At 36.7% G+C, this 24,249-nt stretch overlaps 1 protein-coding gene across 1 annotated transcript in view; it reads right to left on the bottom strand.

Annotated features, from left to right (window-relative positions):
- The window catches only part of Myom1 (myomesin 1), a 132,110-nt gene that overhangs the window by 47,424 nt on the left and 60,437 nt on the right, over positions 1-24,249 (bottom strand). Inside the window, exons 12-18 of the mRNA XM_047525880.1 lie at positions 23,415-23,614; positions 21,793-21,849; positions 15,539-15,663; positions 9,675-9,858; positions 8,790-8,964; positions 7,029-7,150; positions 2,787-2,983 (exon numbers count right to left, since the gene is read on the bottom strand). Of these exons, the coding sequence (XP_047381836.1) occupies positions 2,787-2,983; positions 7,029-7,150; positions 8,790-8,964; positions 9,675-9,858; positions 15,539-15,663; positions 21,793-21,849; positions 23,415-23,614 (1,060 nt within the window). The remainder of the gene's footprint in view (positions 1-2,786; positions 2,984-7,028; positions 7,151-8,789; positions 8,965-9,674; positions 9,859-15,538; positions 15,664-21,792; positions 21,850-23,414; positions 23,615-24,249) is intronic.

Below are 24,249 nucleotides of genomic sequence, written 5' to 3'. Positions count from 1 at the left end.
TGGAATTGAGTTGCTGCAAGGGTAAATGTATACGACAAAATAATGAATGTGAAAACATTTGCAGAATAGAAATGATGGAATATGTTGGTGTGAAAAAAGTTTGTGGAAGTACACCATAGAATATGTAAAATGTGATCTGCAAAAAATGGAAAATGCAGCAAGAAAAAAAAAAAGAGTGTGTTTAACAGAAAAATCAAACGCAAAGGAAGATAATTTGTAAACTGAAAGAAAGCCAGAAGAAATTATACAGACCACATGACAGAAAGATACAAAGATGGGAAAGCGAGAAGAGTGATTAATAGACATGGAAGATAGAGCAAGAATATCAGACATATGTTTAACTAAAGTTTTGAGAGAAGAGAGGAAAATGGGGTAGCAACAATATTTAGGAGATAAAGAATTTTCTAAAGACGTGTTTCTGAAAAATTCAATCCACAGATTGAAAAATCCTCCCCCCAAATTCCTAGGCAGATACATTTTTAAAAACTTACAGCCAGACAGATAATATTTCAAGTGTAGTACACAAAAAATAAAGCAAAAATATTAAAAACTTTCTAAAAAAATACAAGTTATCCTCAAATGAGCAAATGAACTGAGTTGACATGTCAGTGGCAACAATTAGCCAGGAGATAATGAAATTCTCTCTTAAAGCATCAAAAGAAAATAGCTACCATTATGGAAATTTTACCTAGAAGAAATAATTTTGGAGAAATAATTTTGAGAAAAGATACTTTCAAACAAACAGAAATGAAGAGTTTCCATGTTTGTATAAATATGTCAAAATTGTCTCTATTGTCATGTATAACAAATAAAAATATTTTAACAGCTAAAAAAAATGAAGAATTTGGCTTCAGAATAATCTCACTAAAGGAAATACTAAAATATTTATTGGAGGCAAAAGGAAATAATCTTAGATGGAGGGCTGGGTTTGTGGCTCAGTGGTAGAGCACTTGCCTAGCATGCATGAGGCACTGGGTTTGAGTCTCAGCACCACATATATATAAATAAATAAAATAAAGGTCCATCAACAACTAAAAAAATATTTAAAAAATAATCTCAGGTGGAATGTCAAAGATTAAATATTCAAAGCAAATAAGATGGTTAAAAATGTAGGCAAATTTAAACAAATTTGTATCTCTAAAACAATAATTACAATACTATTTGGATTTTAAAAAGAACACAAGACATACACATGCAATAGCATATACCTTGGGAAGAGATAAATGTGTTAAAGTATTCTAAGATCTCCATGCTTTTGAGACAAGAGTAATAAAACATATAACAGGAAGAACAAATAGAAAGTACAAAATAAAAGATCATATTTTGCTTTTTGCAGGGCTGAGAATCAAACTCAGGACCTTGAGCATGTATTCTACCACCACACTACATCTGCACACCCAGGATTTTAAGAAAATCTGTAGTAACTTTAAATATTTCTAAATGACAAAGACTGTCATGCAGAGAAAAAAATCTAACTGTATGCTATTTATGAGAGACACATAAAAAATATAAAAGTTATAGAAATATTGAAAGTTAAAGTATGAAGTTGCATGTCATGCAAACTTCAACCAAAAGAAAACCAGTGCATTTACAACAATAACAGAAAATACAGACTTCAAGACAAAATGTATTCTTAACAACAGTCACTTTGCATGCATTTAACAATGTCACTTCAAAATATGTAAAATGACATTTAAAGTGAGTAATTTTTTTGTGAGTTATATCTCAACTAAGTGAGATTATCTGCAATTTTCCCTGCCTATACTGTCCTTGTCAGATATTAGTATCAAATTAATTCTAGTCTCAGGATAATCTCATTCAGAACATGGAAGCAAAAACCTGAATAATATTGACAATAAAATCTGGGAATATATAAAAAGAGTATATGTCATGTCCAAGTGGGGCATATACCAGATCTGCAAGGTTATTTTGTTTTGTTTCCAGTACTGAGGTTGAACCCAGGGACACTTTACATTCTCAGACCTTTTATTTTTTATTTTGAGACAGGGTCTTGCTCAGCTGCCTGAGCTGGCCTCAAATTGGTGACCCTCCTCATCACCTTCTGGAGTAGCTAGGGTTAGATAATTACTAGAATATACCACATTAAAATGAAAAGGAAAATATGATGACTTAATAGACTCAGAAAAAAAAATTGAAAAAATAATTTAAATTCATTCTTGGCAAATTGGTAATAGAAGGAAACTTCCTTTAATGGGTAATACTGTCTGCAAAACACGTTTAGCACACAGAGTAAGTATGGTGAAATGCTTGAAAACTTTTAAAATAAGAATCAAATCTAGAATGGCCAATATCGCCATTTCTATTCAACATGGTGCTAGAGGCTCTAGGCGTAAAGTAAGGTAAGAAAATAAAGTAAAAGAAATAAAATTTGGGAATGAGATAAACCATCATTATTTGCAGATAAAATGACGATGTATAGAGAGAATCCAAAAGAATTTATAGGTGGTTTATTAAATTTATAAGCTAGTGATATACTGCTTATAGATATTTTGTAAGTTTTGGAAGAAATGTTAGTTTTCACAGTAAGTGTGCATTTAATAGTAAATATTCTGAGAAATTATGTTTATGTGTAAGAATCAGAAAATATAAATTCTGCCTGGTTAGCCAAACTACTTGTTTGGACCAAGGTATATTTTTCATAAAAGTCATGCCCATGCAGACAATGGACAGTGAAGAAGTGACACAAATCCTTTACAAGGTGCCGGGTGCATGCAAGCACATCCTCATTCATAGGGCCTGCCACCCTATGACGGTCACATGCTTACCTTGTATGCCTCATCACTGACAGCCTTGATGTTGGCTTCTCTCCATTTGCCTGGTACCCCACCAATCACCTCACGATAGTTCACATAATAGCCAGTAATTTCTGCCCCTCCAGTCTTATCTGGTTGCTTCCATCCAAGAACCATTGAGTCACGAAAACTTTCAAGACAAGTGATGTCATAAGGTGGAGATGGTGCCGCTGTTGTGATATGAGTAGCTCATGAGTAAGAGAGAAATGCCCGCGTGATTCTGTACATACTAAAATTATTTGATGGGTGCCGTGTATGAAGGCACTAGACCTTGCAGTATCAAATGAAAGTGTCTGATGGATCAGTAACTTGGTATCCAACTTAGCATATGAGAAGAAAATGGACACACAGTAAGAGCTGCTCAGCAATTATTATTCCAAACATTTAAAAATGGTACAATATCCTGAAAAATGATTTTTTTTTTACCATAAGAAGAAGTATTTTCCTAAGGTATATATTGTTGCTTCTTTTTATGGTTTGCTTTTATTTGCTTCCTGAGGAAAATGGAATGTATATATCAATTTCTGTCTCAAATGGCTTATTTAGAATTTCCACATATTTCCAAATGGCTAGCACTTCACCATTCAGGCTCACTTACCCTGGTGAGACCTTATAATTAGATAGGTTCTGTCTGAACTCAGGAAAAAATTTTTATTCTGGAGCTCAGACAGATGCCACCTTTTAAAAAATATTTTTTAAAAAGGCACAATCTGCCATGTGACTTTCTCTTGGCATATAGTAATTTTTTGTCACATTATTATTTTTTTTTAATTTTTAATTTGTTTTTGCTGGGGATGGAACCCAGGGCCTCACATATGCTAGGCGTGTGAGTGCTCTACCACTGAGCTACACCCCTAGCTCTTGTCACATCATTTTTAACTTGATGTTGGAATGTCATTCATGCAGCACAAAATATCATACAGCTGTCCCTGTGTTTCTTAGTGCCTAGCTAGAAAAATATTTGAAGGACATTTCAAAAGTCATTCTGCATTTATATGGCTATGCTGATCAACATTTCACTCAACTACTGAGCTTATTAGTTTTCTGTGAAGAAAGAGAGGGTGAGGTGATAGAAAGAAATCCATCTAGCTATGCAATAGCATTGCAAATAATTCCATGAATATTTATTTGGATTACAGGAGATAAACAATCTGGTTCTTATTCAAAAAGAATAAGATCCTCAGAAAAATTAAGATTTTTAAAATAAAATACATTTGTTTTCCCCTACCCCATTTGCCAACTGCCTTCATAAAAAGCTTTCTCTCCCTTTCTATTTCAGAGCACTTGTGCTTATGGACTCTCAAGTGAAAATTCTATTGTTTTCTGGAATTAAAAGGATAAATAAATGTTAAAAAATAGAGGAGGTTATGTAAGTTTGGGTAGGGTAGAGTGAGAAGACAGACAAGAGGCATTTTAAAACTTATCAGCATATACTCAGCATTTCAGGGGCTGGGGAGATAGCTCAGTCGGTAGAGTGCTTGCCTTGCAAGCACGAAGCCCTGGGTTTGATCCTCAGTACCGAAAAAAAAAAAAAAATGTACTCAGCATTTCACTTTTGTTTAATAAGAAAAACATTGTCTCTTAGAATATGTAAAGAATTGGTATCAGATATCCTAATCAGGTCATCGTCAGCTTACTGAAATCTGAGAGTGTGGGCCGTATATCACAGACTATAGTGCTACGTATAATACCCAGTTAAACTTTTCATGACAACTCAAAGATGATTTGAATTAAATGTGAATAGTCAGGCTGGGGTTGTGGCTTAGTGGTATAGCACATTCCTAGCATGTGTGAGGCAACCCATAAAGTTACGTAAAATAAAGGTCCATCAGCAACTAAAACAAATATTTAAAAAACAACGTGACAAGTCAGTTGTAAACCTATGATGAGCAACAGGATGGGTGCAGTGGCGTATGCCTATAATCCCAGCAGTTAGGGAGGCTGAGACAGGAGGATCGTGAGTTCAAAGTCAGCCTCAGCAAAAAGCAAGGCGCTAAGTAACTCAGTGAGACCCTGTCTCTAAATAAAATACAAAATAGGACTGGGGATGTGGCTCAGTGGTTGAGTGTCCCTGAGTTCAATCCCTAGTACCTCCACCCCACAAAAAAAGAGCAAGAGAAGTTAATAATTATAATCCTGGTCACTTCTTGGTAAATTTTTCCTCTCCATGTACTGAACATGTGCACTCTGAAGGATCTCACATGGGCTCTGATTATCAAGTCCTTCCTGACCTTAGGTCTAACTCTCTTAGCAAAATGAAGCCAGAGGTATGTCTACCTGGCAAGCCAACAAAAGGCTCTAGAACCAAATTCCTCTAAACGTTTTATCATTGAATAAATACCAATAATACCAATAATAAATACCAATAATACCAATAATAATACCAATGAATAATGCATAAAAGTCCAACCTCTTTATGATTACTTTTATAACTCCTTAGACGAAAGTATTTCTAATGACTAGCTGAAAACATAACATTCAGAATCGACACCGATGGAAGGGCACACAGATGATGAAGGATGTGATCCAGACAATGAGAGGTGAGGACACTGATGGAGACAGATGGAACAGCTGGACTTTTCAATTCTCACCTACGAGGTCCTTCTTCTTTTTCTGGGGGTCAGACTTACTTTGCCCCTTGGGAGCTGCCTTCTGTGGTGATGGGGGCAGCTCTTCCTGAACTGTTTCACTTACTTTACTCACTTCTGTTTGGCCCAGGCTCTGAGGGCTACTGGGTGGTGAAGGTTTGTTAGGTTTGCTACTGGGCAAAGCATCTTTCAGAAAGGTTGGTGGGGAGGCTCCATGCACAGCCCCCCTGGAGTCTGTTAGTCCACCAGGCGCATCACTCAGTTCAGGCCACACATCTGGAGACACTCCTCCCCCTACAATCGCCAGATAACAACAGAAACGCCGTGAGCTTGGACACAGTCCACGTTGCTGGTAGGTAACAGAACAAACACAAGAAACATTAGGACTGCAAGCAGAGCAAGAACCGTCGTGGTCTGACAGAAATCACTTGGATTTACAAGAAATAGGGAAAGCACACATTTCCCATAATGTACACCAGGGAACATTTCAACTTCTCCATATTCTGGAAAAAGAAGAAATGAGAACAAAAAACCACAGACACAGAACAGGAACCAGTTCTATTTGCAGAACTCAAAGCGTTTTTAGTTTAAACAGAAAAAACAAATCGTCGACATTTCTTGAGATAGATAAGCTCTCTTATTCAATAGAATAGGAAAAAAATGTCATAAAGTGTGCAAGAGACATAATATTAAAGATCCTGATTTTGTAACAGAATTATATCCATTACTACAACAGTAATGATCTGTACCTCCCAACTTCAAAGAAACATGCCTGCTATTATCTATAAGAAATACTAGAAAGTAATATGTAATAATAATGGAAGACAACTGACATTAAATGATCTTTATATATACACGTGTGTATATATATATGTACATATATGTATATCTATATATATACATTTTTTTTTTTTGATGGTGCTGGGAATTGAATCCAGGGCCTTGAGCATGCTAAGCATGTACTCTACCACTGAGCTACACCACCAGCCCAATCTCTTTTTAATATGTTAGCATATCACAGATTTTATTTTTGTTGATCTGGACTACCTGGGTACCTTCCTACTGTATCCAAAATTGGGAGGTACATCGCACACTTACATATAATTATTTTATTACTGGTTTTATTCTGTTGGTTATTTTGCAAGCAGAAATGAAACATGATTAAGCAAGCACCTTATGTGACTTCTGGAAGGGTTTGTAAGAGGCATGTTAGTGTACTATTAGTGAAAAAAAGCCAAGCTCTGTTGTAGATGAAATAGCTTTTAGGTACAAGATGATCTGTGTTACGGGTGATGAACTGCTTCATAGAATCAGGATGGCCCTCCACAGTCCCAGGATGAGCATGAAGTTAGAATGGAGTTTCACAGAATGGAAAATATCTGAGGAAACGCGGAATTGTGAAGATGAAAAGGTTACAGATGTGCAGAATCTGGATAAGTGATGAAGATCTGAAAATGACAGCTATGGAAGGTTAGATGTCACCTAAAGCCAAAGAAAATGATCATCTAAAGATGGAATCATGGAGCAGTATGGGAAGCTTTAGACGATTTCTGGAGGCAAAGATATCTTCTTTCATAATTTGGAAAAATTCATTTTTTCCCTACCAAGTTATTTATAAGGAACTTACCAATAGCAGCTTTGACTTCAATAGCTTCTGAATCCTTGGAATATTCACTAAGTCCAGCTGCATTAACGGCTCTGACCCGGAAAATATAACTCTGACCAGTTGCCAATCCATGACAAGTAAATCTAAAAGGAAAAGAAAGTTTCAAAAAGACTTTCCTAGGAGGAAATTAGGGAAGATGATTACTAGTTTAGTTGAATGGTCTGAATTTATGAAAATGATTCATTTTTCAAAAGGAAGGAAAGATCTGTAGTGAACTTTGGACAAGAAGGCAATTAAGTCAATTTTTAAAACTCACTCTGTCAAAAAATGAGGACTCCTGGTTTTTCCCTGAATGCTCATCAGTATAATGGGGATAATAATACCTGCATAATAATTTTCATGTAAAGATTAGCCATAAAGTAGAAAAGATATGGTTACAGGGGCTAGTGTACATGAGGTGTTTAATAAATAATAGGTGGCATTAATATTATTATTAATGGCTATTTCAGGCATATGCTCATGATTGTGACGTATTGGCTGCTTCTTGTCTCAGAGACTGTCTCCCTACCTGACAGAGAAGGTAAAAATACTTGGTAATTACCCTGGAATCTGAAAATAAAGTGAAAAATGGTTTCTAGAATTACTATTTAGATGTAAGTATCCAATAATGAGATATGAATTCACAGGCAGTTTCACACATACAACAACCTCACTCTCCAATTGCTATTATGGCTATAAATAGCTGTTTCATGAATCACTGTAATATTTAAATCCATCTAAGGACTGTAACTAAAGGAAATAACTGGTCTGCTAATGACTCTATTACTTTTAGCTTGTTCAAATATTTATAAAGGCAGCCAACCTCTCAGTGCTTAGGGTCAGCTTGGTTCTGCCAATATTTATTGAGCACTTGAGTGTTCTGGGTGCTGAGATATTGTGGATATGACCCTTCAGCAGCTCTGGTGTGTTTGCAGAAAGGCAGACTCTGCCACACTCGTGAATGCTCCTGAAAAGCTCTAGGAAAATTCTGGAGAGCGCAGACATTCTGTTGTAAGAAATGAATCTTTTACAAAACATTTTTCCTTCTCCCATTCTCTCATTTTCTACAAAAAAAAAAAAAAAAAAAAAAAAAAAAAAATCCAATTCATCCTGTGAGGATCCTTGGCCTTAGAAGAGGCCCAAACAAGAAGCTGCCCAAGGAGTCTGCCTGATCCCCCTCTCAGACTGGTCTAAATCAAAGGAAGCTCAGAGTGTGGGTGCAGAATCCACCACCAGTTTACAAAGCTGGTTGAAAGCAACAACAAAAAATTAAAAACAGAGACAAAGAGGTGGCAAAGCATCCTGAAGGTCCTTGTGTTGCTGCTTCTCATGTCTGCTTAGCATAGGGTTTAACCATGGTGATGCTTATAATTTGTAAAATGGTGATAGTTCGTTTTCTGTTCATTTATGCTTGGTAGAGCCTATTAGATCCTTGGATTCTGGTCTCTCATTGCCTATTAAAGCCCTGAACTAGAGGGAGGAGGGGAAAAGAAAGAATAAAACAAATCCGAAAAGAGGTATAAAATGAATTCTCAGAAGAGCTGAGCATTATATTTCTAAGTGTTTAATGTCACAAGCAAAACTTTTCTTCCCAAATGTACTGCATTAGTCATGTTCTGTTTTAAATGCATGTGGATATTTAGAGTAAATGTGTGGTATTTTTCTCTTTTTTAATCTCCCTCCATTGTATGTGTATGCTGCTGTCTGGGCCCATAGTGGCTTTAAAATACCCGGTTTTATTACCGTGAGCCCTTTACAGGGTTGTTGTTGCAGGGTTCCCACTTGCCAGAGCCAACAATGCTTGACTCGATGTAGTATCCGACCAGCTCTTTGGCATCTTTGGACTCCTCCCAAGAAACCACCACTGAGGTATCTGTGTTTCTGCTTGGGATGATTTTGCCAGGAGGCTTTGGGATATCTGAGTAGGGAGGAAAATGGTGATCAAACCCAGGTGGTCTAGAAGAACTCATCCTATCACACTCGCACGAACACACACACACAGGGAAATTGTACACAACCAATCCTGTCAAACACACAGCTGCTTTATTTCATAATGTATTTGTTAAGGCAGAAAGATTTTAAATGCTAGTTTGGGAGCATCAATTAAATTTCCAAACAGTTTAGAAAAAACACATTAGCTTTTGTAAGTCCTGGGAAAGTTTACTTTTTGTAAACAAAAATAATGAATTTTTATTCAATATAAAGGCCAAGTACAGTCATCAATTAAATACATAAGAGAAGGATGTCACATTTTTAACCTCTCTCTCTCTCTCTCTCTCTCTCTCTCTCTCCCTTTGTGTGTGTGTGTGTGTGTGTGTGTGTGTGTGTTGTAAGACGGAAACAGAAAGGTTACAAAGAACAAAAAGGAAAAGAATCAGAAAACATCTATAAAATGAACTCAAAATAGATGACATTATGTGTTTCTAAGTGTTTAATATCACAAGTAAATCTCTTTCCCCAAATGTACTGCATTAGATGTGTTCAGTTTTAAATTCCTTTGGATATTTAAATGTTCAGTTATGCATACAAATACACACACTGGTACGTATGTGTATTAACTCAGTTCTTGCTTCGAATTTTCTCTTGGATAAATAAGTTGGCAGTTGCTCCGCCTGACTGTGTACTTACCAAGTTTGTCCCCTACCACAGTCACTTCGGTCGCCTCCGAGGGTTCCCCAACTCCTGCTGAGTTGGAGCAGCGCACGCGGAAGCGGTAGGATTTCCCCTCTGCCAAGTCGAAGAGGGCGAAGCGCGGGGACTTCACCGGGAGTTCTGTGTTCACCCGCTGCCAGTTTTCGGTCCCGGCGTCACACTGCAGCAAAAACAGTGACCCCCATTGAAAGCCCACCGAGTAGAAAGGGGGCTCAAGGCCAGGCCTCTCCAAGTTTTATTTACCTGCCAACACACTGCCACCTGCTACTAAGTTGGACTGGAGGAGAGAAGCGGCGGGGATGAGGCCTCTGGAGGATTCCCTACGCCAAAGGCCGCTTTGACAAATATGTGACTTTAAGACTTCACTTCCTTTATTAGTCCAATAAATCTACTTACAGAAGTTTTTATTTCAAGGATAGTTTGGAGTCAGGTATTTTTATAATTCATAGGGTAGAAAATTAAATGTAATATGATGTGTTTGATACATAAATTTTCATGGCATTGCTATGAACTGCATTATTTTAATTGAGTGTTATTAAGTGAGTCATAACATCTTTCAAGTCTGTGCTTAAATACCCCCATGTCCTCAGGGAGGCCGTTTTGATCACCAGAGACCATCACCAACTTAAAAAGAGTTCTTGTTGTTCTTGTTGTTTTGTTTTGAAACACTCTATCTCTTGTCCTGTTTTATTTCTCTCCAAAACATGTACCCCTATTTGAAATAAATAACTTATTTGTTGTCTCCTTCCCTGGAAAGTACATTCCATGAATTTAAAGAGCTGTTGAATTCTCTACTCTAACCCAGAGTCTAGAACTGTATCTGGCACATAGTAATCAACTTTTTTAAAACTTCTGAATGAATGAATGAAATTAGTGAAAAGATGAAGAATGTGAACTTTTTATTCTTGCACAAAATTTAGGGTAAGTCATGGGGAAACTAAAGAGAGTCTACTCTTAAAATTAAAATGATGTAGAGTGACATAGAAATCCTTAAATGGATAATGTGGTGAGCTTTGGTAGAGAATATAGTAAGAAAACCATCAGAATTCTTCAGTGATCCTTTCTTTTTCATAGTCTACTTCCAAATGTGCCCAAGGTCAGCAGAAGCAGAGATTTCTAGAATCTTGCCTGATTTTGCTATAGATATTTTAACAGTTTCAAAAGATTTTTCCACAAATCCAATTTTTTGACAGATTGACAGCTGGTGATACATTTGGGGCATATAAGTTTACGAGAACATCATTCAACATAATCTTCATTGACTTGATGGGAGGCATGGAATGATGGAAGGGACTCAAAGACATAGGGTCTGATCCTAGTTGTATTAATAATGAACTACGTGACCTTGGAAAGACACATGAATGCTCTTGGTTTGAGTTTTATCATCTGTAAAATGGGCAGATTTAGTAAGGCAACCTCTAAATTCCCTTGGAGGGTCTTTTAGGATAATGTGTCATTTGTGTGTGTGATCTGCTGCCTATTGAAGGATAACATTCTCTCAGACATTTAATTCTTTAGTTTATAGGTTTTTTTTTTGACATATTCCCCCACCAGGGGGGAATTCTTAAACAATTATTGGTCATTTATACTTTCATAATAAAAATAATACTGCCTTTTGTTACGTTAAGGACCTTATAAGTCATTGGAACTTTACCACTCTCAACGACGCTATTGAAGTTCTCAAGGGATTGAACTTGAGAAGATTGAAAGGCAGTCTGTATAATACAGGTTGAGTATCCCTTATTTGAAATGCTTGGAACCAGAAGTGCCTCAGATGTTGGATTTTTTTGGATATTTGGAAAATTTGCCTAGACTTTACTGGTTGAGAATCCCCAAACCCCAAAACCCAAATCTAGAACATTTTGAGCATCGTATTGGCTCATGATTTTGGATTTTTAGATTAGGGATGCTCAACCTGTAGTTGGATTTATAGATCTAAGCCAGACTGCCCAGGTTCAAATCCTAGCTCAGGCTAATATATATATATATACACATATATATATGTATTTCCCATCAATTTATATATCCCCTCAATGTCTCAATTCTCTCATCTACAAAATAATCATAGTGAAAATAAAAAAAATGAACCTCAAAGGGTTACTTTAAAAATTCAGTGGGTTAGGGCTGGAATTGTAGCTCAATGGTAGAGTGTTTGCCTAGCATATGTGAGGTATTAGGTTCAATCCTCAGCACCACATAAAAATAAATAAAATAAAAGTCCATCAACAACTGAAAATATTTTAAAAAATAACCAAAAAAAAAAAAAAAAAAAAAAAAGAATTCAGTGGGTTAACATGTAGAAAAGTTCCAGGCCTATGACAAACACTATTTTCCTTCCTGCTGATAGAAACAGAGCTGGCAAGTGACATAGTCCTTATGTTTGACATGTCTGTATTTTTGAGGGAAAAAATGAGGGAAAGAGCTCAAGACGTAAGACACACAAGGAAAAAAATTGGGGGCCAAAAAGAACACAGGACAGGGAGAGTTGGAGTGTAGAAATGGATTCATCTGATTCCCTCACTGATAAAACAATCAATTTCAATCATTTTGGAGATGTGGCATAACTAGTTAGTGGCAGGCCTATAGACATGACAGGCAGGTTCATGCTCCATGTGCATGCAGATCCCGGGTGAAAAGTTCCATGAGAAAGTGCACGCACAGGTGTAACCCAAGAGGCAGCACTGCTAGACGCACGAACATTCGGGGAATGGAAACATACCATGGGACAAAAGTGGGTTAACTGTTCCCCTTATGAAACAGACAGACATATGAGAAGTAATTTGGCAAAAATAATTTTAGGCTCAGCTCAGAATGGTTAGACAATTCTGTAAACACCCCAAAGTCTCTGGAGTGTCTGCATCCCCAATGCCTCCATATCCTGTGTTCTGTAAGAGCCCATGCAGCCTCCTGACTCAACACGGTACTAATGAACATCCTCTTCTATCCATGTGGGTGGGCTGGTGGAAGCACTTAATATTTTTAATCACAGATTCATGTATATTTAGGTCTAGGGAAGTTACAGAGTTCCACGGAGAAATTAAAGTTGATGTGACCAGAGGAAACATTCAACAGAAGCCAGTGTTGACTCATCAGAAAATGCCTCAGAGCTGGCTTGTTGTGCTTTGTGATGACAGGAACGACGGTAATTACTGTCACAGAGGTTATTCAGAACTTCCTTGTGGATCATTTCAGAGAGATGAAGAGCCGGGTGTGTGTTAAACACCCCCAGGAAGTGAACATTTATCTACCACTCTCTTCTTGCCCTCTATTAAACAAACAAATGAAAAACTCAGGTTGCTACTCAGGTTTTATTTTATTTGAGGCTAATATCTAGAAAATAAAACTATAGACATGTAAATTTTAAATATTACTCTTGTAAACTGACTTTTTTGGAAGATGTCCATGTTCTTGTGCAGATAATGTATTTATGGTTACCAGTTTGCTAGGGATAAGAAGGAAGGGAGGAATGCAGCTCAAATAAATAAATAAATAAAGGGAAATTGCAGACCCTTGAATTTTTAGCACTTCTATAATTTTGTCAAGGGCCATTGATTTGAAATAAATAAAAGAACTTAAAGATATCTGCATGTTGTTTTTATGCTGCTGCCTAATTTACAGATGGTTGTGAAACTTTTCTAATATTTGTCAGGGAAGGTGACCTCATAGATATTCCGAAATTGAGTATCAGAACAAGCATTCAAGATAAAAGAGGAAAATTATTTGATCTCCTTATTTATGTGAAAAAACTCCTTCTATGATTTTGCCATCAAAGTAAAATGTAAATGATAAGTTTTCATGCTAGCATTCAATTTTACAAAAATAAAATTTGAAAGTGCAAATGCTGGTTTCATTTACTGTTCAAAAAATAGTCCAGGTGTGGTGTTGCACACCTGTAATCCCAGCAGTTTCTGAGGCTCAGGCAGGAAGATCACAAGAGGCCAGCCTTAGCAACCTAGAAAGGTCCTGAGCAACTTAGTGAGACCCTGCCTTAAAATAAGAAACAAAATCAAAATCAAAACAAAAAAAGGAGCTGGGCATGGTGGCACATGCCTGTAATCCCAGCCACTGGGGGGCTGACACAGGAGGATTGCAAGTTGAAACCCAGCCTCCGCAATTTATTGAGGTCCTAAGCAACTCAGCAAGACCCTGTCTCTAGTAAAATATAAATAAAGGACTAGGGATGAGGCACAGTGGTTAAGCAACCCTGGGAATAATCTCCAGTACCTCCCCCACCAAAAAAAAAAAAAAAAAAAAAAACCAATCAACCAGCTACAAAATAGTGCATCATCACTACCAATAAAAATGTAAATGTTAGCTGGGCACAGTGGCTATAATCCCAGTGAGACCATGTCTCTAAATAAAAAAATACAAAAAAAAAAAAAAAAAAAAAATAGGGCGGGGGATGTGGCTCAGTGGTCCAGTGTCTCTGAGTTCAATCTCCAATACTTCCCCCCCAAAATGTAAATGTTATCACATATAAAACAAAGAAGCATTTTGTTTTATTTTCTCGGTCATACCCTAATCATATGTGAGGGTTTTGTTTGTTTGTTTGTTTGAGGTACTGGGGATCAAACACAGGGCCTCATGCATGCTAGGCAAGTGCTCTACCACTGCCATATCCCCACCCCAATCAACACTTTCTTATTTTGAACCTCATTTTAAGCAAACTCTTTTAATGTCCTTTCCGAGGAGCCATGATCCTGTGAACTAGGGATTTCTTGCATCCCTTTGACCTGTGCCTTATCTGCAGGCTCTCCTATGTTTCTATCCTGGCAGCTGGATCAGTTTCCCCAGTGATGTCCTGGCCAGTTCACTCTTTTCCATTTGCTGGGCATAAATACTTATCAGAACTCCCCTTGAACAGGGGCGTATGATTGATTCACATTTCATTCTCGTCCATTTCACTCACTCTAGGCCTTCATTGTAGGCAACCCTCCCCAGTATTCTGATCCCCAATAGAACTCTAAGATATTTGGGGGAAAGAACTATCCAGTGGTGACTTGGTCATCCCTGACCCTGCTCTACTCCCTGTACTTAGAGTAACACTAGCCAAGCACAGTGGTGTGTGAGGGCTTGCTGTGTTCAGTTCTCCCTGCTGTTTAAAGGTAGTGCAACTTCTCTATTCCTCTGTCCCCTCTACCCCACTGATGTTCAGTCCCTCAGTGTCTCTGAGTTCAAACTCCAATACTTCCCCCCCAAAATATAAATGTAATCACATATGAAACAAAGAAGCATTTTGTTTTATTTTCTCGGTCATACCCTAATCATATGTGAGGGTTTTGTTTGTTTGTTTAAGGTACTGGGGATCAAACACAGGGCCTCATGCATGCTAGGCAAGCTTCTTTGTTTTATATGTGATTACATTTACATTTTGGGGGGGAAGTATTGGAGATTGAACTCAGAGACACTGGACCACTGAGCCACATCCCTGGCCCTTATAAAGGTTGAGTGGTAGAGGGATGAAGATTCCTCAACAGAGAAAGGGAGTCAGAGATAATCTCCAGAAAAATACCATCATAAAGGCAAGCTACAATTTCAGAAGTATTTCTTTTTCTTATAGGGGATATGATCTGGGATGTGTGACCCTCTTAGAATTTATGGGTGGGCCTTAAATCTCCATAAGCCCCCGCTAAACTTTCAAAGTTCTACAAGAGATGCATTTTTCTGTGGAGAGAGTTCACAGTTTGTAAGGATTTAAAGAGTTCAGGGCACCCTCCCCACCACCTCTTTTTTCTTCCTCATTTCACTTTTCCCAGAACTTTAACCTCTACTTAAAAAAATAAAATAAAATAAAAAAATCTTTAGGAAGTGGCACAAGGCAACCTTGATTCTGGTCTTACCTTTTCCACAAAGTACATGATGCCCTCGTGGCCACGCTGGCCAGGGGGCTTCCAGCTTAGTACTACGTAGCTCCGGGTGGCCTCAGTGACAGAGAGGTCTGTGGGGGGCCCAGGAATAATACCCTCTGCAAAACAACAAGGAAAAGTGAGCACACAGTCTGAGTAGCCTGGGACCCTCAGAAGCCACAAGATGCCTCTTTCTTCCTGGAGGAATCATTAATTATGACTCCACAAAATAAAGATGTATCTGGTCTCTAAACATCTCCCTAAAACACCATTCACTCAGTTATTAAAATGCCATTGAGCATGTAGCACACAGACCTAAGGAACTTGGGACACTGTTTTTGTCTTTGAGTTCTTTATACTTTATGAAAACAGAAGCTGAACAGCACAATGCAGTGGCTGCTTATGTGCTAAAGGTCTTGAAGAAGAGCACAATGAAGTCTACCGTGCGTCACGAGGTGTTGGGGTTTGATTTTGTCATTCCTTTATTGGCACTGGCCCTTCCAGTGTGCTTACTGGATTCCTTTCGGGTATCCTTTTGGTTTCAGTGGAGTTAATATTTCTGTTCCACCCACAAGCCTTGAGGCACTTACTTTACCTTGACCTTTGGCATCTATGTGTTTCCAGACCCTCCCTCTCTGTCTTACCATAACTTCAACTATAAACCCAACTCTGCCGACCTTGGCTAATGCTTACCTGCTCATATGATTTTGTACCTCACCTGGTTTTAATCTTGGAGCCAGTGTAAACTCTGCTTCTGAAGTTAATTTGGCTCTAAACTTTAGATACCCTAGGACTGCCAGGGTCTGGGTACTCCTGAAATCTGCCCTTTCCTTCTCTGTAACACTCCCAATCCCTCCTAGAACTTCTCATTTTATACCCAGCTAGGATTGCCACATAAAATAGAGGGTGTCTTGTATTTTTCTTCACCAAATTGGGATCATGTGTTTGTTTAATAAAGTTGCTGCCTTGGCATATGTTTTTAGGTCTGACATAAGTTTTTTGATACCTGGTTGTACCCGTCCTGTCTGGTCTAATTGAAACTTTCCCTGGCTGTGTGGTTGTTTGTGCTATAGCCTACTTGGTCCTCATCTCACTGACCCAAAACTCAACACACCCCTCAGATGCTAAACACAATACAAACTGATGATCAATGCCAAAGTCATGTAAATAAATTCCCCCTTCTCATGTGTTTTCAACAACACTTGTGGGAATGCCTAAGGGATAGCTCCTATGGACTTTAGTAAAGGCATAGTCCTATAAGTCTCTTCCTTCTCACATGCATGCGCTTGCTCAGCTTGTTCTTGCTCTTGCTCTGGTTGAGCTGATTGAGTTCCCTGCCACCTAACAAAAGCAATTCTTAAAAAGATTAAACTGTTTTCCCAGACAAAGCTCAAGTGTATTTCTACATATACAAAAATATCCAGCACCAAACAAGTGTCTGGCATCTAATAAATAATCACGAACTACGTAAAGAAGCAAGAAAACACGATCTCTAATGAGAAGAAGAATCAATCAATAGAAACAAAACAAGAAAAGCTGCTGATTATAGGATTATATTTGTGAATTGCTGAACAAGATGAAGTAGACAAGGACATGAAAACAGCTATAAAAGTATTCCACGTGCTCAAGTGAGTAAGGATTGAATGAACACAGCGACAGTGAGCTGTGGAACAATTTCAAGTGGTTTCGAGTGGCATGTAATTGGAGTTCCTGAAGTGGAAAAAACAGAAAGGGATACCAGAAAGAGAAAGAAAAAAATCTTCCAGATCTAATGACAAGTACAAACTCACAGATCCTAGAAACTCCTCATGTATGAAGAAAACTACACAAATGTACATCATAATCAAATTTCTAAAACCAGTAATAAAGTGAATCTTGGTAGCAGATAGAGGGGAAAAAAGACATAACAAATATCCAGGAACAAAAATAATGACAGTAGTCATTCTTACAGTGCAGATCTGCTCTGCAATGGACCAAGCTCTTGAATACTGAAACTGTCAACCCAGAATTCAATAATCAGTGAAGAGATATTTCAAAAATAGAAGTGAAATAAAGACTTTTTCAGACATACAATAGATGGAATAATTTATAACTGGTACACTGCACTGTAAGAAAGTTAAAGAAAGTGGTTCAGGTGGAAAGTCTTAATAGAATCTGGATCTATAGAAATGAAATGCAAAGAAATGAAAAGCAAAGACAACATTAAAAATGTGAATAAATATTGAGGATTCTTTTCTTACCTTTTTTTTTTTTTTTGTACTGAAGATTGAACAAAGTGGGCATTCTACCACTAAGCTATATAACCAGACCTTTTAAATTTTTTAAATTTCAAGACAGGGTCTCATTAAATTGCTAAGGCTGACCTCAGATTTGCAATCCCTGTGCCTCAGCTTCCTGAGTTGCTGGGACTGCAGGTGTGTGCCACCAGACTGATGAGAACTTTTTCTTTTCTTTTTTTTTTTTTTTTTTTTTTTTTTTTTTTAATGAGTTCACACTTTTTTTTTTTTTTTTTTTTTTTTTTTTTTTGTGGTGCTGGGGATTGAACTCAGGGACTTGTGCTTGCAAGGCCAGCACTCTACCAACTGAGCTATATTCCCAGGCCGATGAGAACTTTTTCTTACTTTTTAATCTCTTTGAAAGATAATTGACTGATTAAAGTCAACATTGTATTGTGTGGTCTGTAATATGCATATAAACAAATAAAATGCATGACAATAATAGCACCATGGCTAGGAAGGGGGGAGTGAAATAATAATGTTGAATTCTTACACTACTAATGAAACTAATATAATGTTAATTAAAGGAAGGTTCAGAAAATATGTGTATTACAAATGCAAGTTATTGAAAACCAAAACATAGAATTATAGTCAATGGCATTATTAGATAATATTGAATACTAAAAAAAAATACTTAATCCAAAAGAAATAGAGAAAAAGGAAATACGATAAGTAGAAAACAATGATATTCTTAAATCCAGCTATATCAATAATCACATAAAATGCAAATGATTGAAATACCTCTGCTAAGACAGAGTTTGCCAAAGTGGACAAACAAGCAAGACCCAACTTTGTACTGCTTAAAGAAACACAGTTTAAGTATAAAGACACACATAGGCAAAACACAATAATATATAAAAAGGATAATATAAAAATGTTGATGCAAAAATTCCTCATAAATTTTTAGCAGGAAACTTCAACAACAAATACAAAGAGAACATAGCATAATCAAGTGGGGTTTAATCCTAAGAATTTGGGATTGGTTTAATAGTCTTAAATCAAATCAATGTAATTCACTGAGTTAGTGAAAAAGAGAAAAATCATCCAAGAATCTCAACAAACACAGAAAAAGCATTTGGCAAAATACAATATCCATCCCTGATATAAAATGTCAGCAAACTAGAATAAGCAGGACCTTCCTCAACCTGATAAAAGATGTCTATACCCTACACTTACTGTTAGATTTGATATCTTTGTCTTCTCTTCTTCATCTTAGAGAAGAAGACAAAAATATCTGGTTTCATCACCCCTGTTTTATATTGTACTAGAGGTTCTAGCTGGAGCAATAGGGAAGAAAAATAAATAAAAGGTATTCGTATTAGAAAGGAAGAAGTTAATTTATCTTTATTCTCAGTTGACATAATCCTGCATTAGAAAATCCTATGAAATCCTTTCCAAAAAAATTCAAGAAAAAGAACACTTTTACACCATTGGTGGGATTCTAAATTAGTACAACCACTATGGAAATAAGAATAGAGGCTCCTCAAATGACTAGCCATGGAACCACCATTTGACCCAATTACATCATTCCTCAGTATTTATTCTAAAGAATTAAAGTGATCATATTATGGTGATACATGCATACCTATATTTATAGCCACACAATTCACAATAGCTAAACTATGGAACCAGACTAGGTGTCCGTTAATGGATGAATAGACAAATAAAATGTGGTATATAAACACAATGGAGTTTTATTCAGTCATAGAGAAGAATGAAATTATGTCACTTGCAGAAAAATACATTGAACTTGAGGGCATTATGTCAAGCAAAATAAGCTAAACTCAGAAAGTCAAGGGTCAAATGCTTTTTTTTTTTTCCATATGTGGAAGCCAGAGAGAAAAAACAAAAATGAAGTTTGGAGGGATCTCATGAAAATTGAAGGAAGACCAGTAGAATAGAGAAAGGGATTAGGGAGAGTGGGGAGGAGAGGGAAAGAGGAAATTTTAGGGAAAAATATTGGTCAAATTACATTGTTATATTGTGTACAAGTTTGAATATGTAATGGTGAATCCTACCATTAATAGTACAATTATAACGCACCAATAAAAAATTATGGAAAAAATTTCCAAGAAACCTAACACTTGTTTAACTAGATTAGTTCAGCATGGTTGGAGGACATAAGATCAATATATGAGACAACTGTATTTCAATATACTAGCATTAAAAATAAATTTAAAAATAATACAATTAAACAATATCATCATATATATGAAATACTTAAAGAAATAGTTGACAAAATGTGCAAGACAAACACACCAAAACTACTAAAATGAGATAAATGAAAGAAATCTAAATAAGTGGTGATATATCTTTGTTCCTTTATTGAAGGAAGGACTCGGTGTTGTTAAAATGTCAACTTAGATTCAGTGGAATCTCACCTGAAATCCTAGTGGCTTTGTTTCTGTTTTGGTTTGTGTGTGTGTGTGTTTGTGTGTGTGTGTGTGTAAACTGATAAGCTAATTTAATTTTATATAGAAAATGCAAAGACAGAATAGTCAAAAAACTTTGAAAAACAACACCACAAGATTAGAGAATTTATGCTCCCTAATTAATATATATGAAAAAAAGCTGTGGTAGTCAAGACAGTATCATATTGAGATAGAGAAAATAACATTCTAGAGATTCTAGAAATATATCCATAGACATTTAGTCAGTTGACCTTGACAATAGCACCAAGGCAAATGCAATGGGTAACAGGCAATCTTTTCAATAGATACAGCTGAAATAATTGGATAGACATATCCAAGTAATAATAATAATGATAATAACTAGGATTCTTACTTCACGTGATCTAGGAAATATTAATTTGAAATGGGTCACAGATTGAAATATAAGAGCTAATACTAAAAACAATTCCAGAAAAAGAAACAGAAAAAATGTTCAGATTTAACAAAGATGTCAAGTGACACAAAAATGGCAAATAAGCATGTTATGAAGGAAATAGTGTTATGAAGGAAATGCAAATCAGAAGCGCAAAGAAATACCTCTGTGAACCTACTGGAATGGCTAAAATTAAAAAGACTCATCATACAAGTACTAACGATAGTGTGGAACAACTGGAACTCTCATCTAGTGCTGGTGGGAGTGTAAATGGTACAATCAATTTAGGAATCATTTAGCAATTCCTTTAAAAATTAAACATGCATGTATCATATAATCCATCCACTCAACTCCTAGGTATTTATCCCGGAGAACTTAAATGTATGTGTCCACAAAAATATTTAAGCATGCTTTCAATAGTGAAAGGATAATTAAGTGGAATGAATTGATACATGCATCAACATGGATAAATCTCTAAATAATTATGCCAAATGAAGAAAATCAGACAAAAATGAGTATAATTTCATTTATCTAAAATTGTGAACAATACAAATGATAGTGACAGGAAGCAGATCAGTGATGACCTGGGGTGAGAGAGGAAGAGAACAAAGGGGCATGAGAAAATTTGGGGGTTGGGTGATGGACATGTTTATTATTTTGATCATGGCAAATGACTTCATGGTGGGTGCATATGTAAAATTATCAAATTGTACAATTATTGTATAAGAATTACATCTCAATAAAGTTTTAAAAATTTTTTTTTAGTTGTCGATGAACCTTTATTTTATTTATTTGTATGTGGTGCTGAGACTCAAACCCAGTACCTCACGCATGCTAGGCAAGTGCTGTACCCACTGAGCTACAACCCCAGCCCTCAATAAAGTTTTAAGAATAAAATGTGATGCTCTGGGACCTTGAAAGTCTGACTCAGTGTGTACAGAGTGTTTGTCTAGTGTGCACAAGGTCCTGGATTCAATTCCCACCACTGCCTCCAACCCGTGATTCTCTGACAAGGCACTTCATGATCTCCAGATGTTTTAGAATGTTCTTTCCAAAGCATCTTAAATAATATGCACGGTACCCACTATAGCAAAAGGCAAACTGCATAGCAAAATACTGGCAATAGTAGCTGGGGAAACCAGTTTTTACCTGTAGGTTCCTCTTCAGTGACAATGATCTGTCCGGTCCAGGGTGCTGAAGGGCGACCTGAACACAGACAAATATAAAAATAACAAACATTCACAAATGTGATTTTAACTGCATTGATAAATTGATAAACTGATCACATTAGTCACAAATGGATTTGTTCCTGGTTTACTTATGTATTTTCCTAACAAATCTTATCAAACATGTATATGGTATTGTGGGGGACATGGCCCCTGTCTTTAAGAAAGTCACCATCCACTACAGTTTAGGATCTTCCTGGACTGACTGAGTCGACTTTCCTGGAATTGGACTTATACAAGTTAAGTATATAACATGCCCTCATGTAACTGTTCAATATGGATCTCCTGAAATACATAGGCTTTCTCATCTCTTATTAAGAGAGATCTTGTGTTTGTAGAAAACACTTTTATAACAATTAGAATAATTATAAGTCCCCTAGTTATGAAGGTCAAAAAGGAGAGGGAGTGTTGATCCAGCAATAAAATTCAGCAAAGGCAGTTTTTCCAATTACATTTTGAAGTGTGTTATCCACTAAGGAAATCATTTTAAATTCAGAGTAAGAAAAATAGAAGACATAAAGGTGAAGAAAAAATCCATTCTGAGATCCTTATAAATGTCTGAAAAAGAACAGTCCAATCACTGCCTTAATCAAGGGACTTTTTGCCACAGTTTGTGGAAAGACAGAAAGCTGTTAAAGAAGATAACTTACCTCCAACACAAACAAACCTTATTTTGACTGGAATTTTTAAAATAGGGGTAAATGAAAAGTATGAGATTAAATTTGCAAATTTGGGAAAGAGGGAGGGAAATTGAGGAAAGTCTAAGGGTTGGTGAAAAGTGGAGAATAATCAAGAAGTCTGATTAGACACAGGTACATGGAAAAGGTGACATTATTTTGCTTAGATTTTTGCCATGCTGCTACATGTAATTAAAGAATAACACTATAAATATGGTATAGACCTATAATCCTTCACTTGAGATTTTGTTCCCCTAGGGACATTTGGCAGTATTGGGAGACAGTTTTGATCATCACGACTGGGGATCAATGCTACCGGCATTGAGTGGTAGAGGCAAGATAAGTTGCTAAGAATCCTGCAATGAATACACAGGATACCCTACTCCCCCACCACAGTTACTGGCCTAAAATGTCAATAGGGCCAGGGGTGAGAAGCCTGGTATAGACTGAAATGTTACTATGAAACAATTCTTGTAATAAATGTTACTATGAAACAATTCTTATAATGTCATTTTTTGGTCCCTATTATCAGGGATACACTAATAATGTGAATAAAAATGCTCTCCAGCCTGTTTTTATATTTCATTGCACACATAATGCCTGGAACTCAGATTAGCAAAGTTAATAAGATAAAAGTGAATAAGATAAAAAATAAAATAAAGCCCATACAAGAACGGGTGAGTCAAAAAAAACCAAATATTGCTTGTTTTCAAGCTTCTAACCTGCCCCATGATTTTCTGATCAAAATAAGGATTTCTTATTCTCATCTCCCTCTAGTGGAAGGGAGAGGGGTAACCTTGCGATGAAGCCTGCTACAGCTATTTTTTAAAAGTTTAAGGAAGATCCTGAAAAAGTGAAAAGTGCTTACTTTTCAGTCTAGCTTTTTCAGCTGGATCCAGAGCAGCCACAGGCTCAGAAACTCGAGATGGTAGGCCTATTCCAGTTTTATTCACAGCTCGAACTCGGAATATATAGGAGCGACCTTCTATCAGTCCAGTGACTGGGAAACGAGCAAATTTCACGGGGGTGTCATTGCATTGAGACCAGCAATCTGTGCCCACCTCACATCTATGGAAAAGAACGAGATTGACAAGAATATTACAAGAAGTAGGGCTAAATCAATAGCATCAAAGTTGCAAACCCATCTGGTTGCTTTAGATTATCTGTTAAATATCAGCATGGTTTTAAACTTATTTAAACCACAAGCACTCAGTTCCAACAAAAAAAAAAAGAAGCCTCTGATCTTTGCTGAACTCCAAAGCAGGCAGCTAAGAGGTCTCCTATGCTAAGTAGAGGAGTCCGGGGGAACAAGAAGTAGGTCAGTTTCTATAATCTTTATATAAGACAGTCTTATGGGGACATATATTCTGGGTTGATGACTTTAATCTACCATTTATGATTTCTTTCTTTGTCTTCAAGTAGTTTTTTTTTTTTTTTTTAAATGAAGCATTATTGGGAAGGTGGCGCCTTAAAAGATAATTATTTGCACTGCAGTTTGGAAAACAGCTCACCATATTTTCTTGATGCTGACCACATCCTGTGTGGGTGGAATGGTGAAGAGGTTATTGTCCTATGTTTGTTTGTTTAACAGATGAGATTGATTAGAGGCAGGGAGATTTCCAGGGGGAAATTAAGTACTTGGAAACTGATTTCTAATTGAGTGCTTTCACAGCAGCTGGTACCTAGGGATAAAGGAGGGCACT

Source organism: Sciurus carolinensis, chromosome 15 (assembly GCF_902686445.1).
Source record: "Sciurus carolinensis chromosome 15, mSciCar1.2, whole genome shotgun sequence".
Taxonomy (NCBI): Eukaryota; Metazoa; Chordata; class Mammalia; order Rodentia; family Sciuridae; genus Sciurus; species Sciurus carolinensis.
This window is presented reverse-complemented; position numbering and strand designations above follow the sequence as displayed.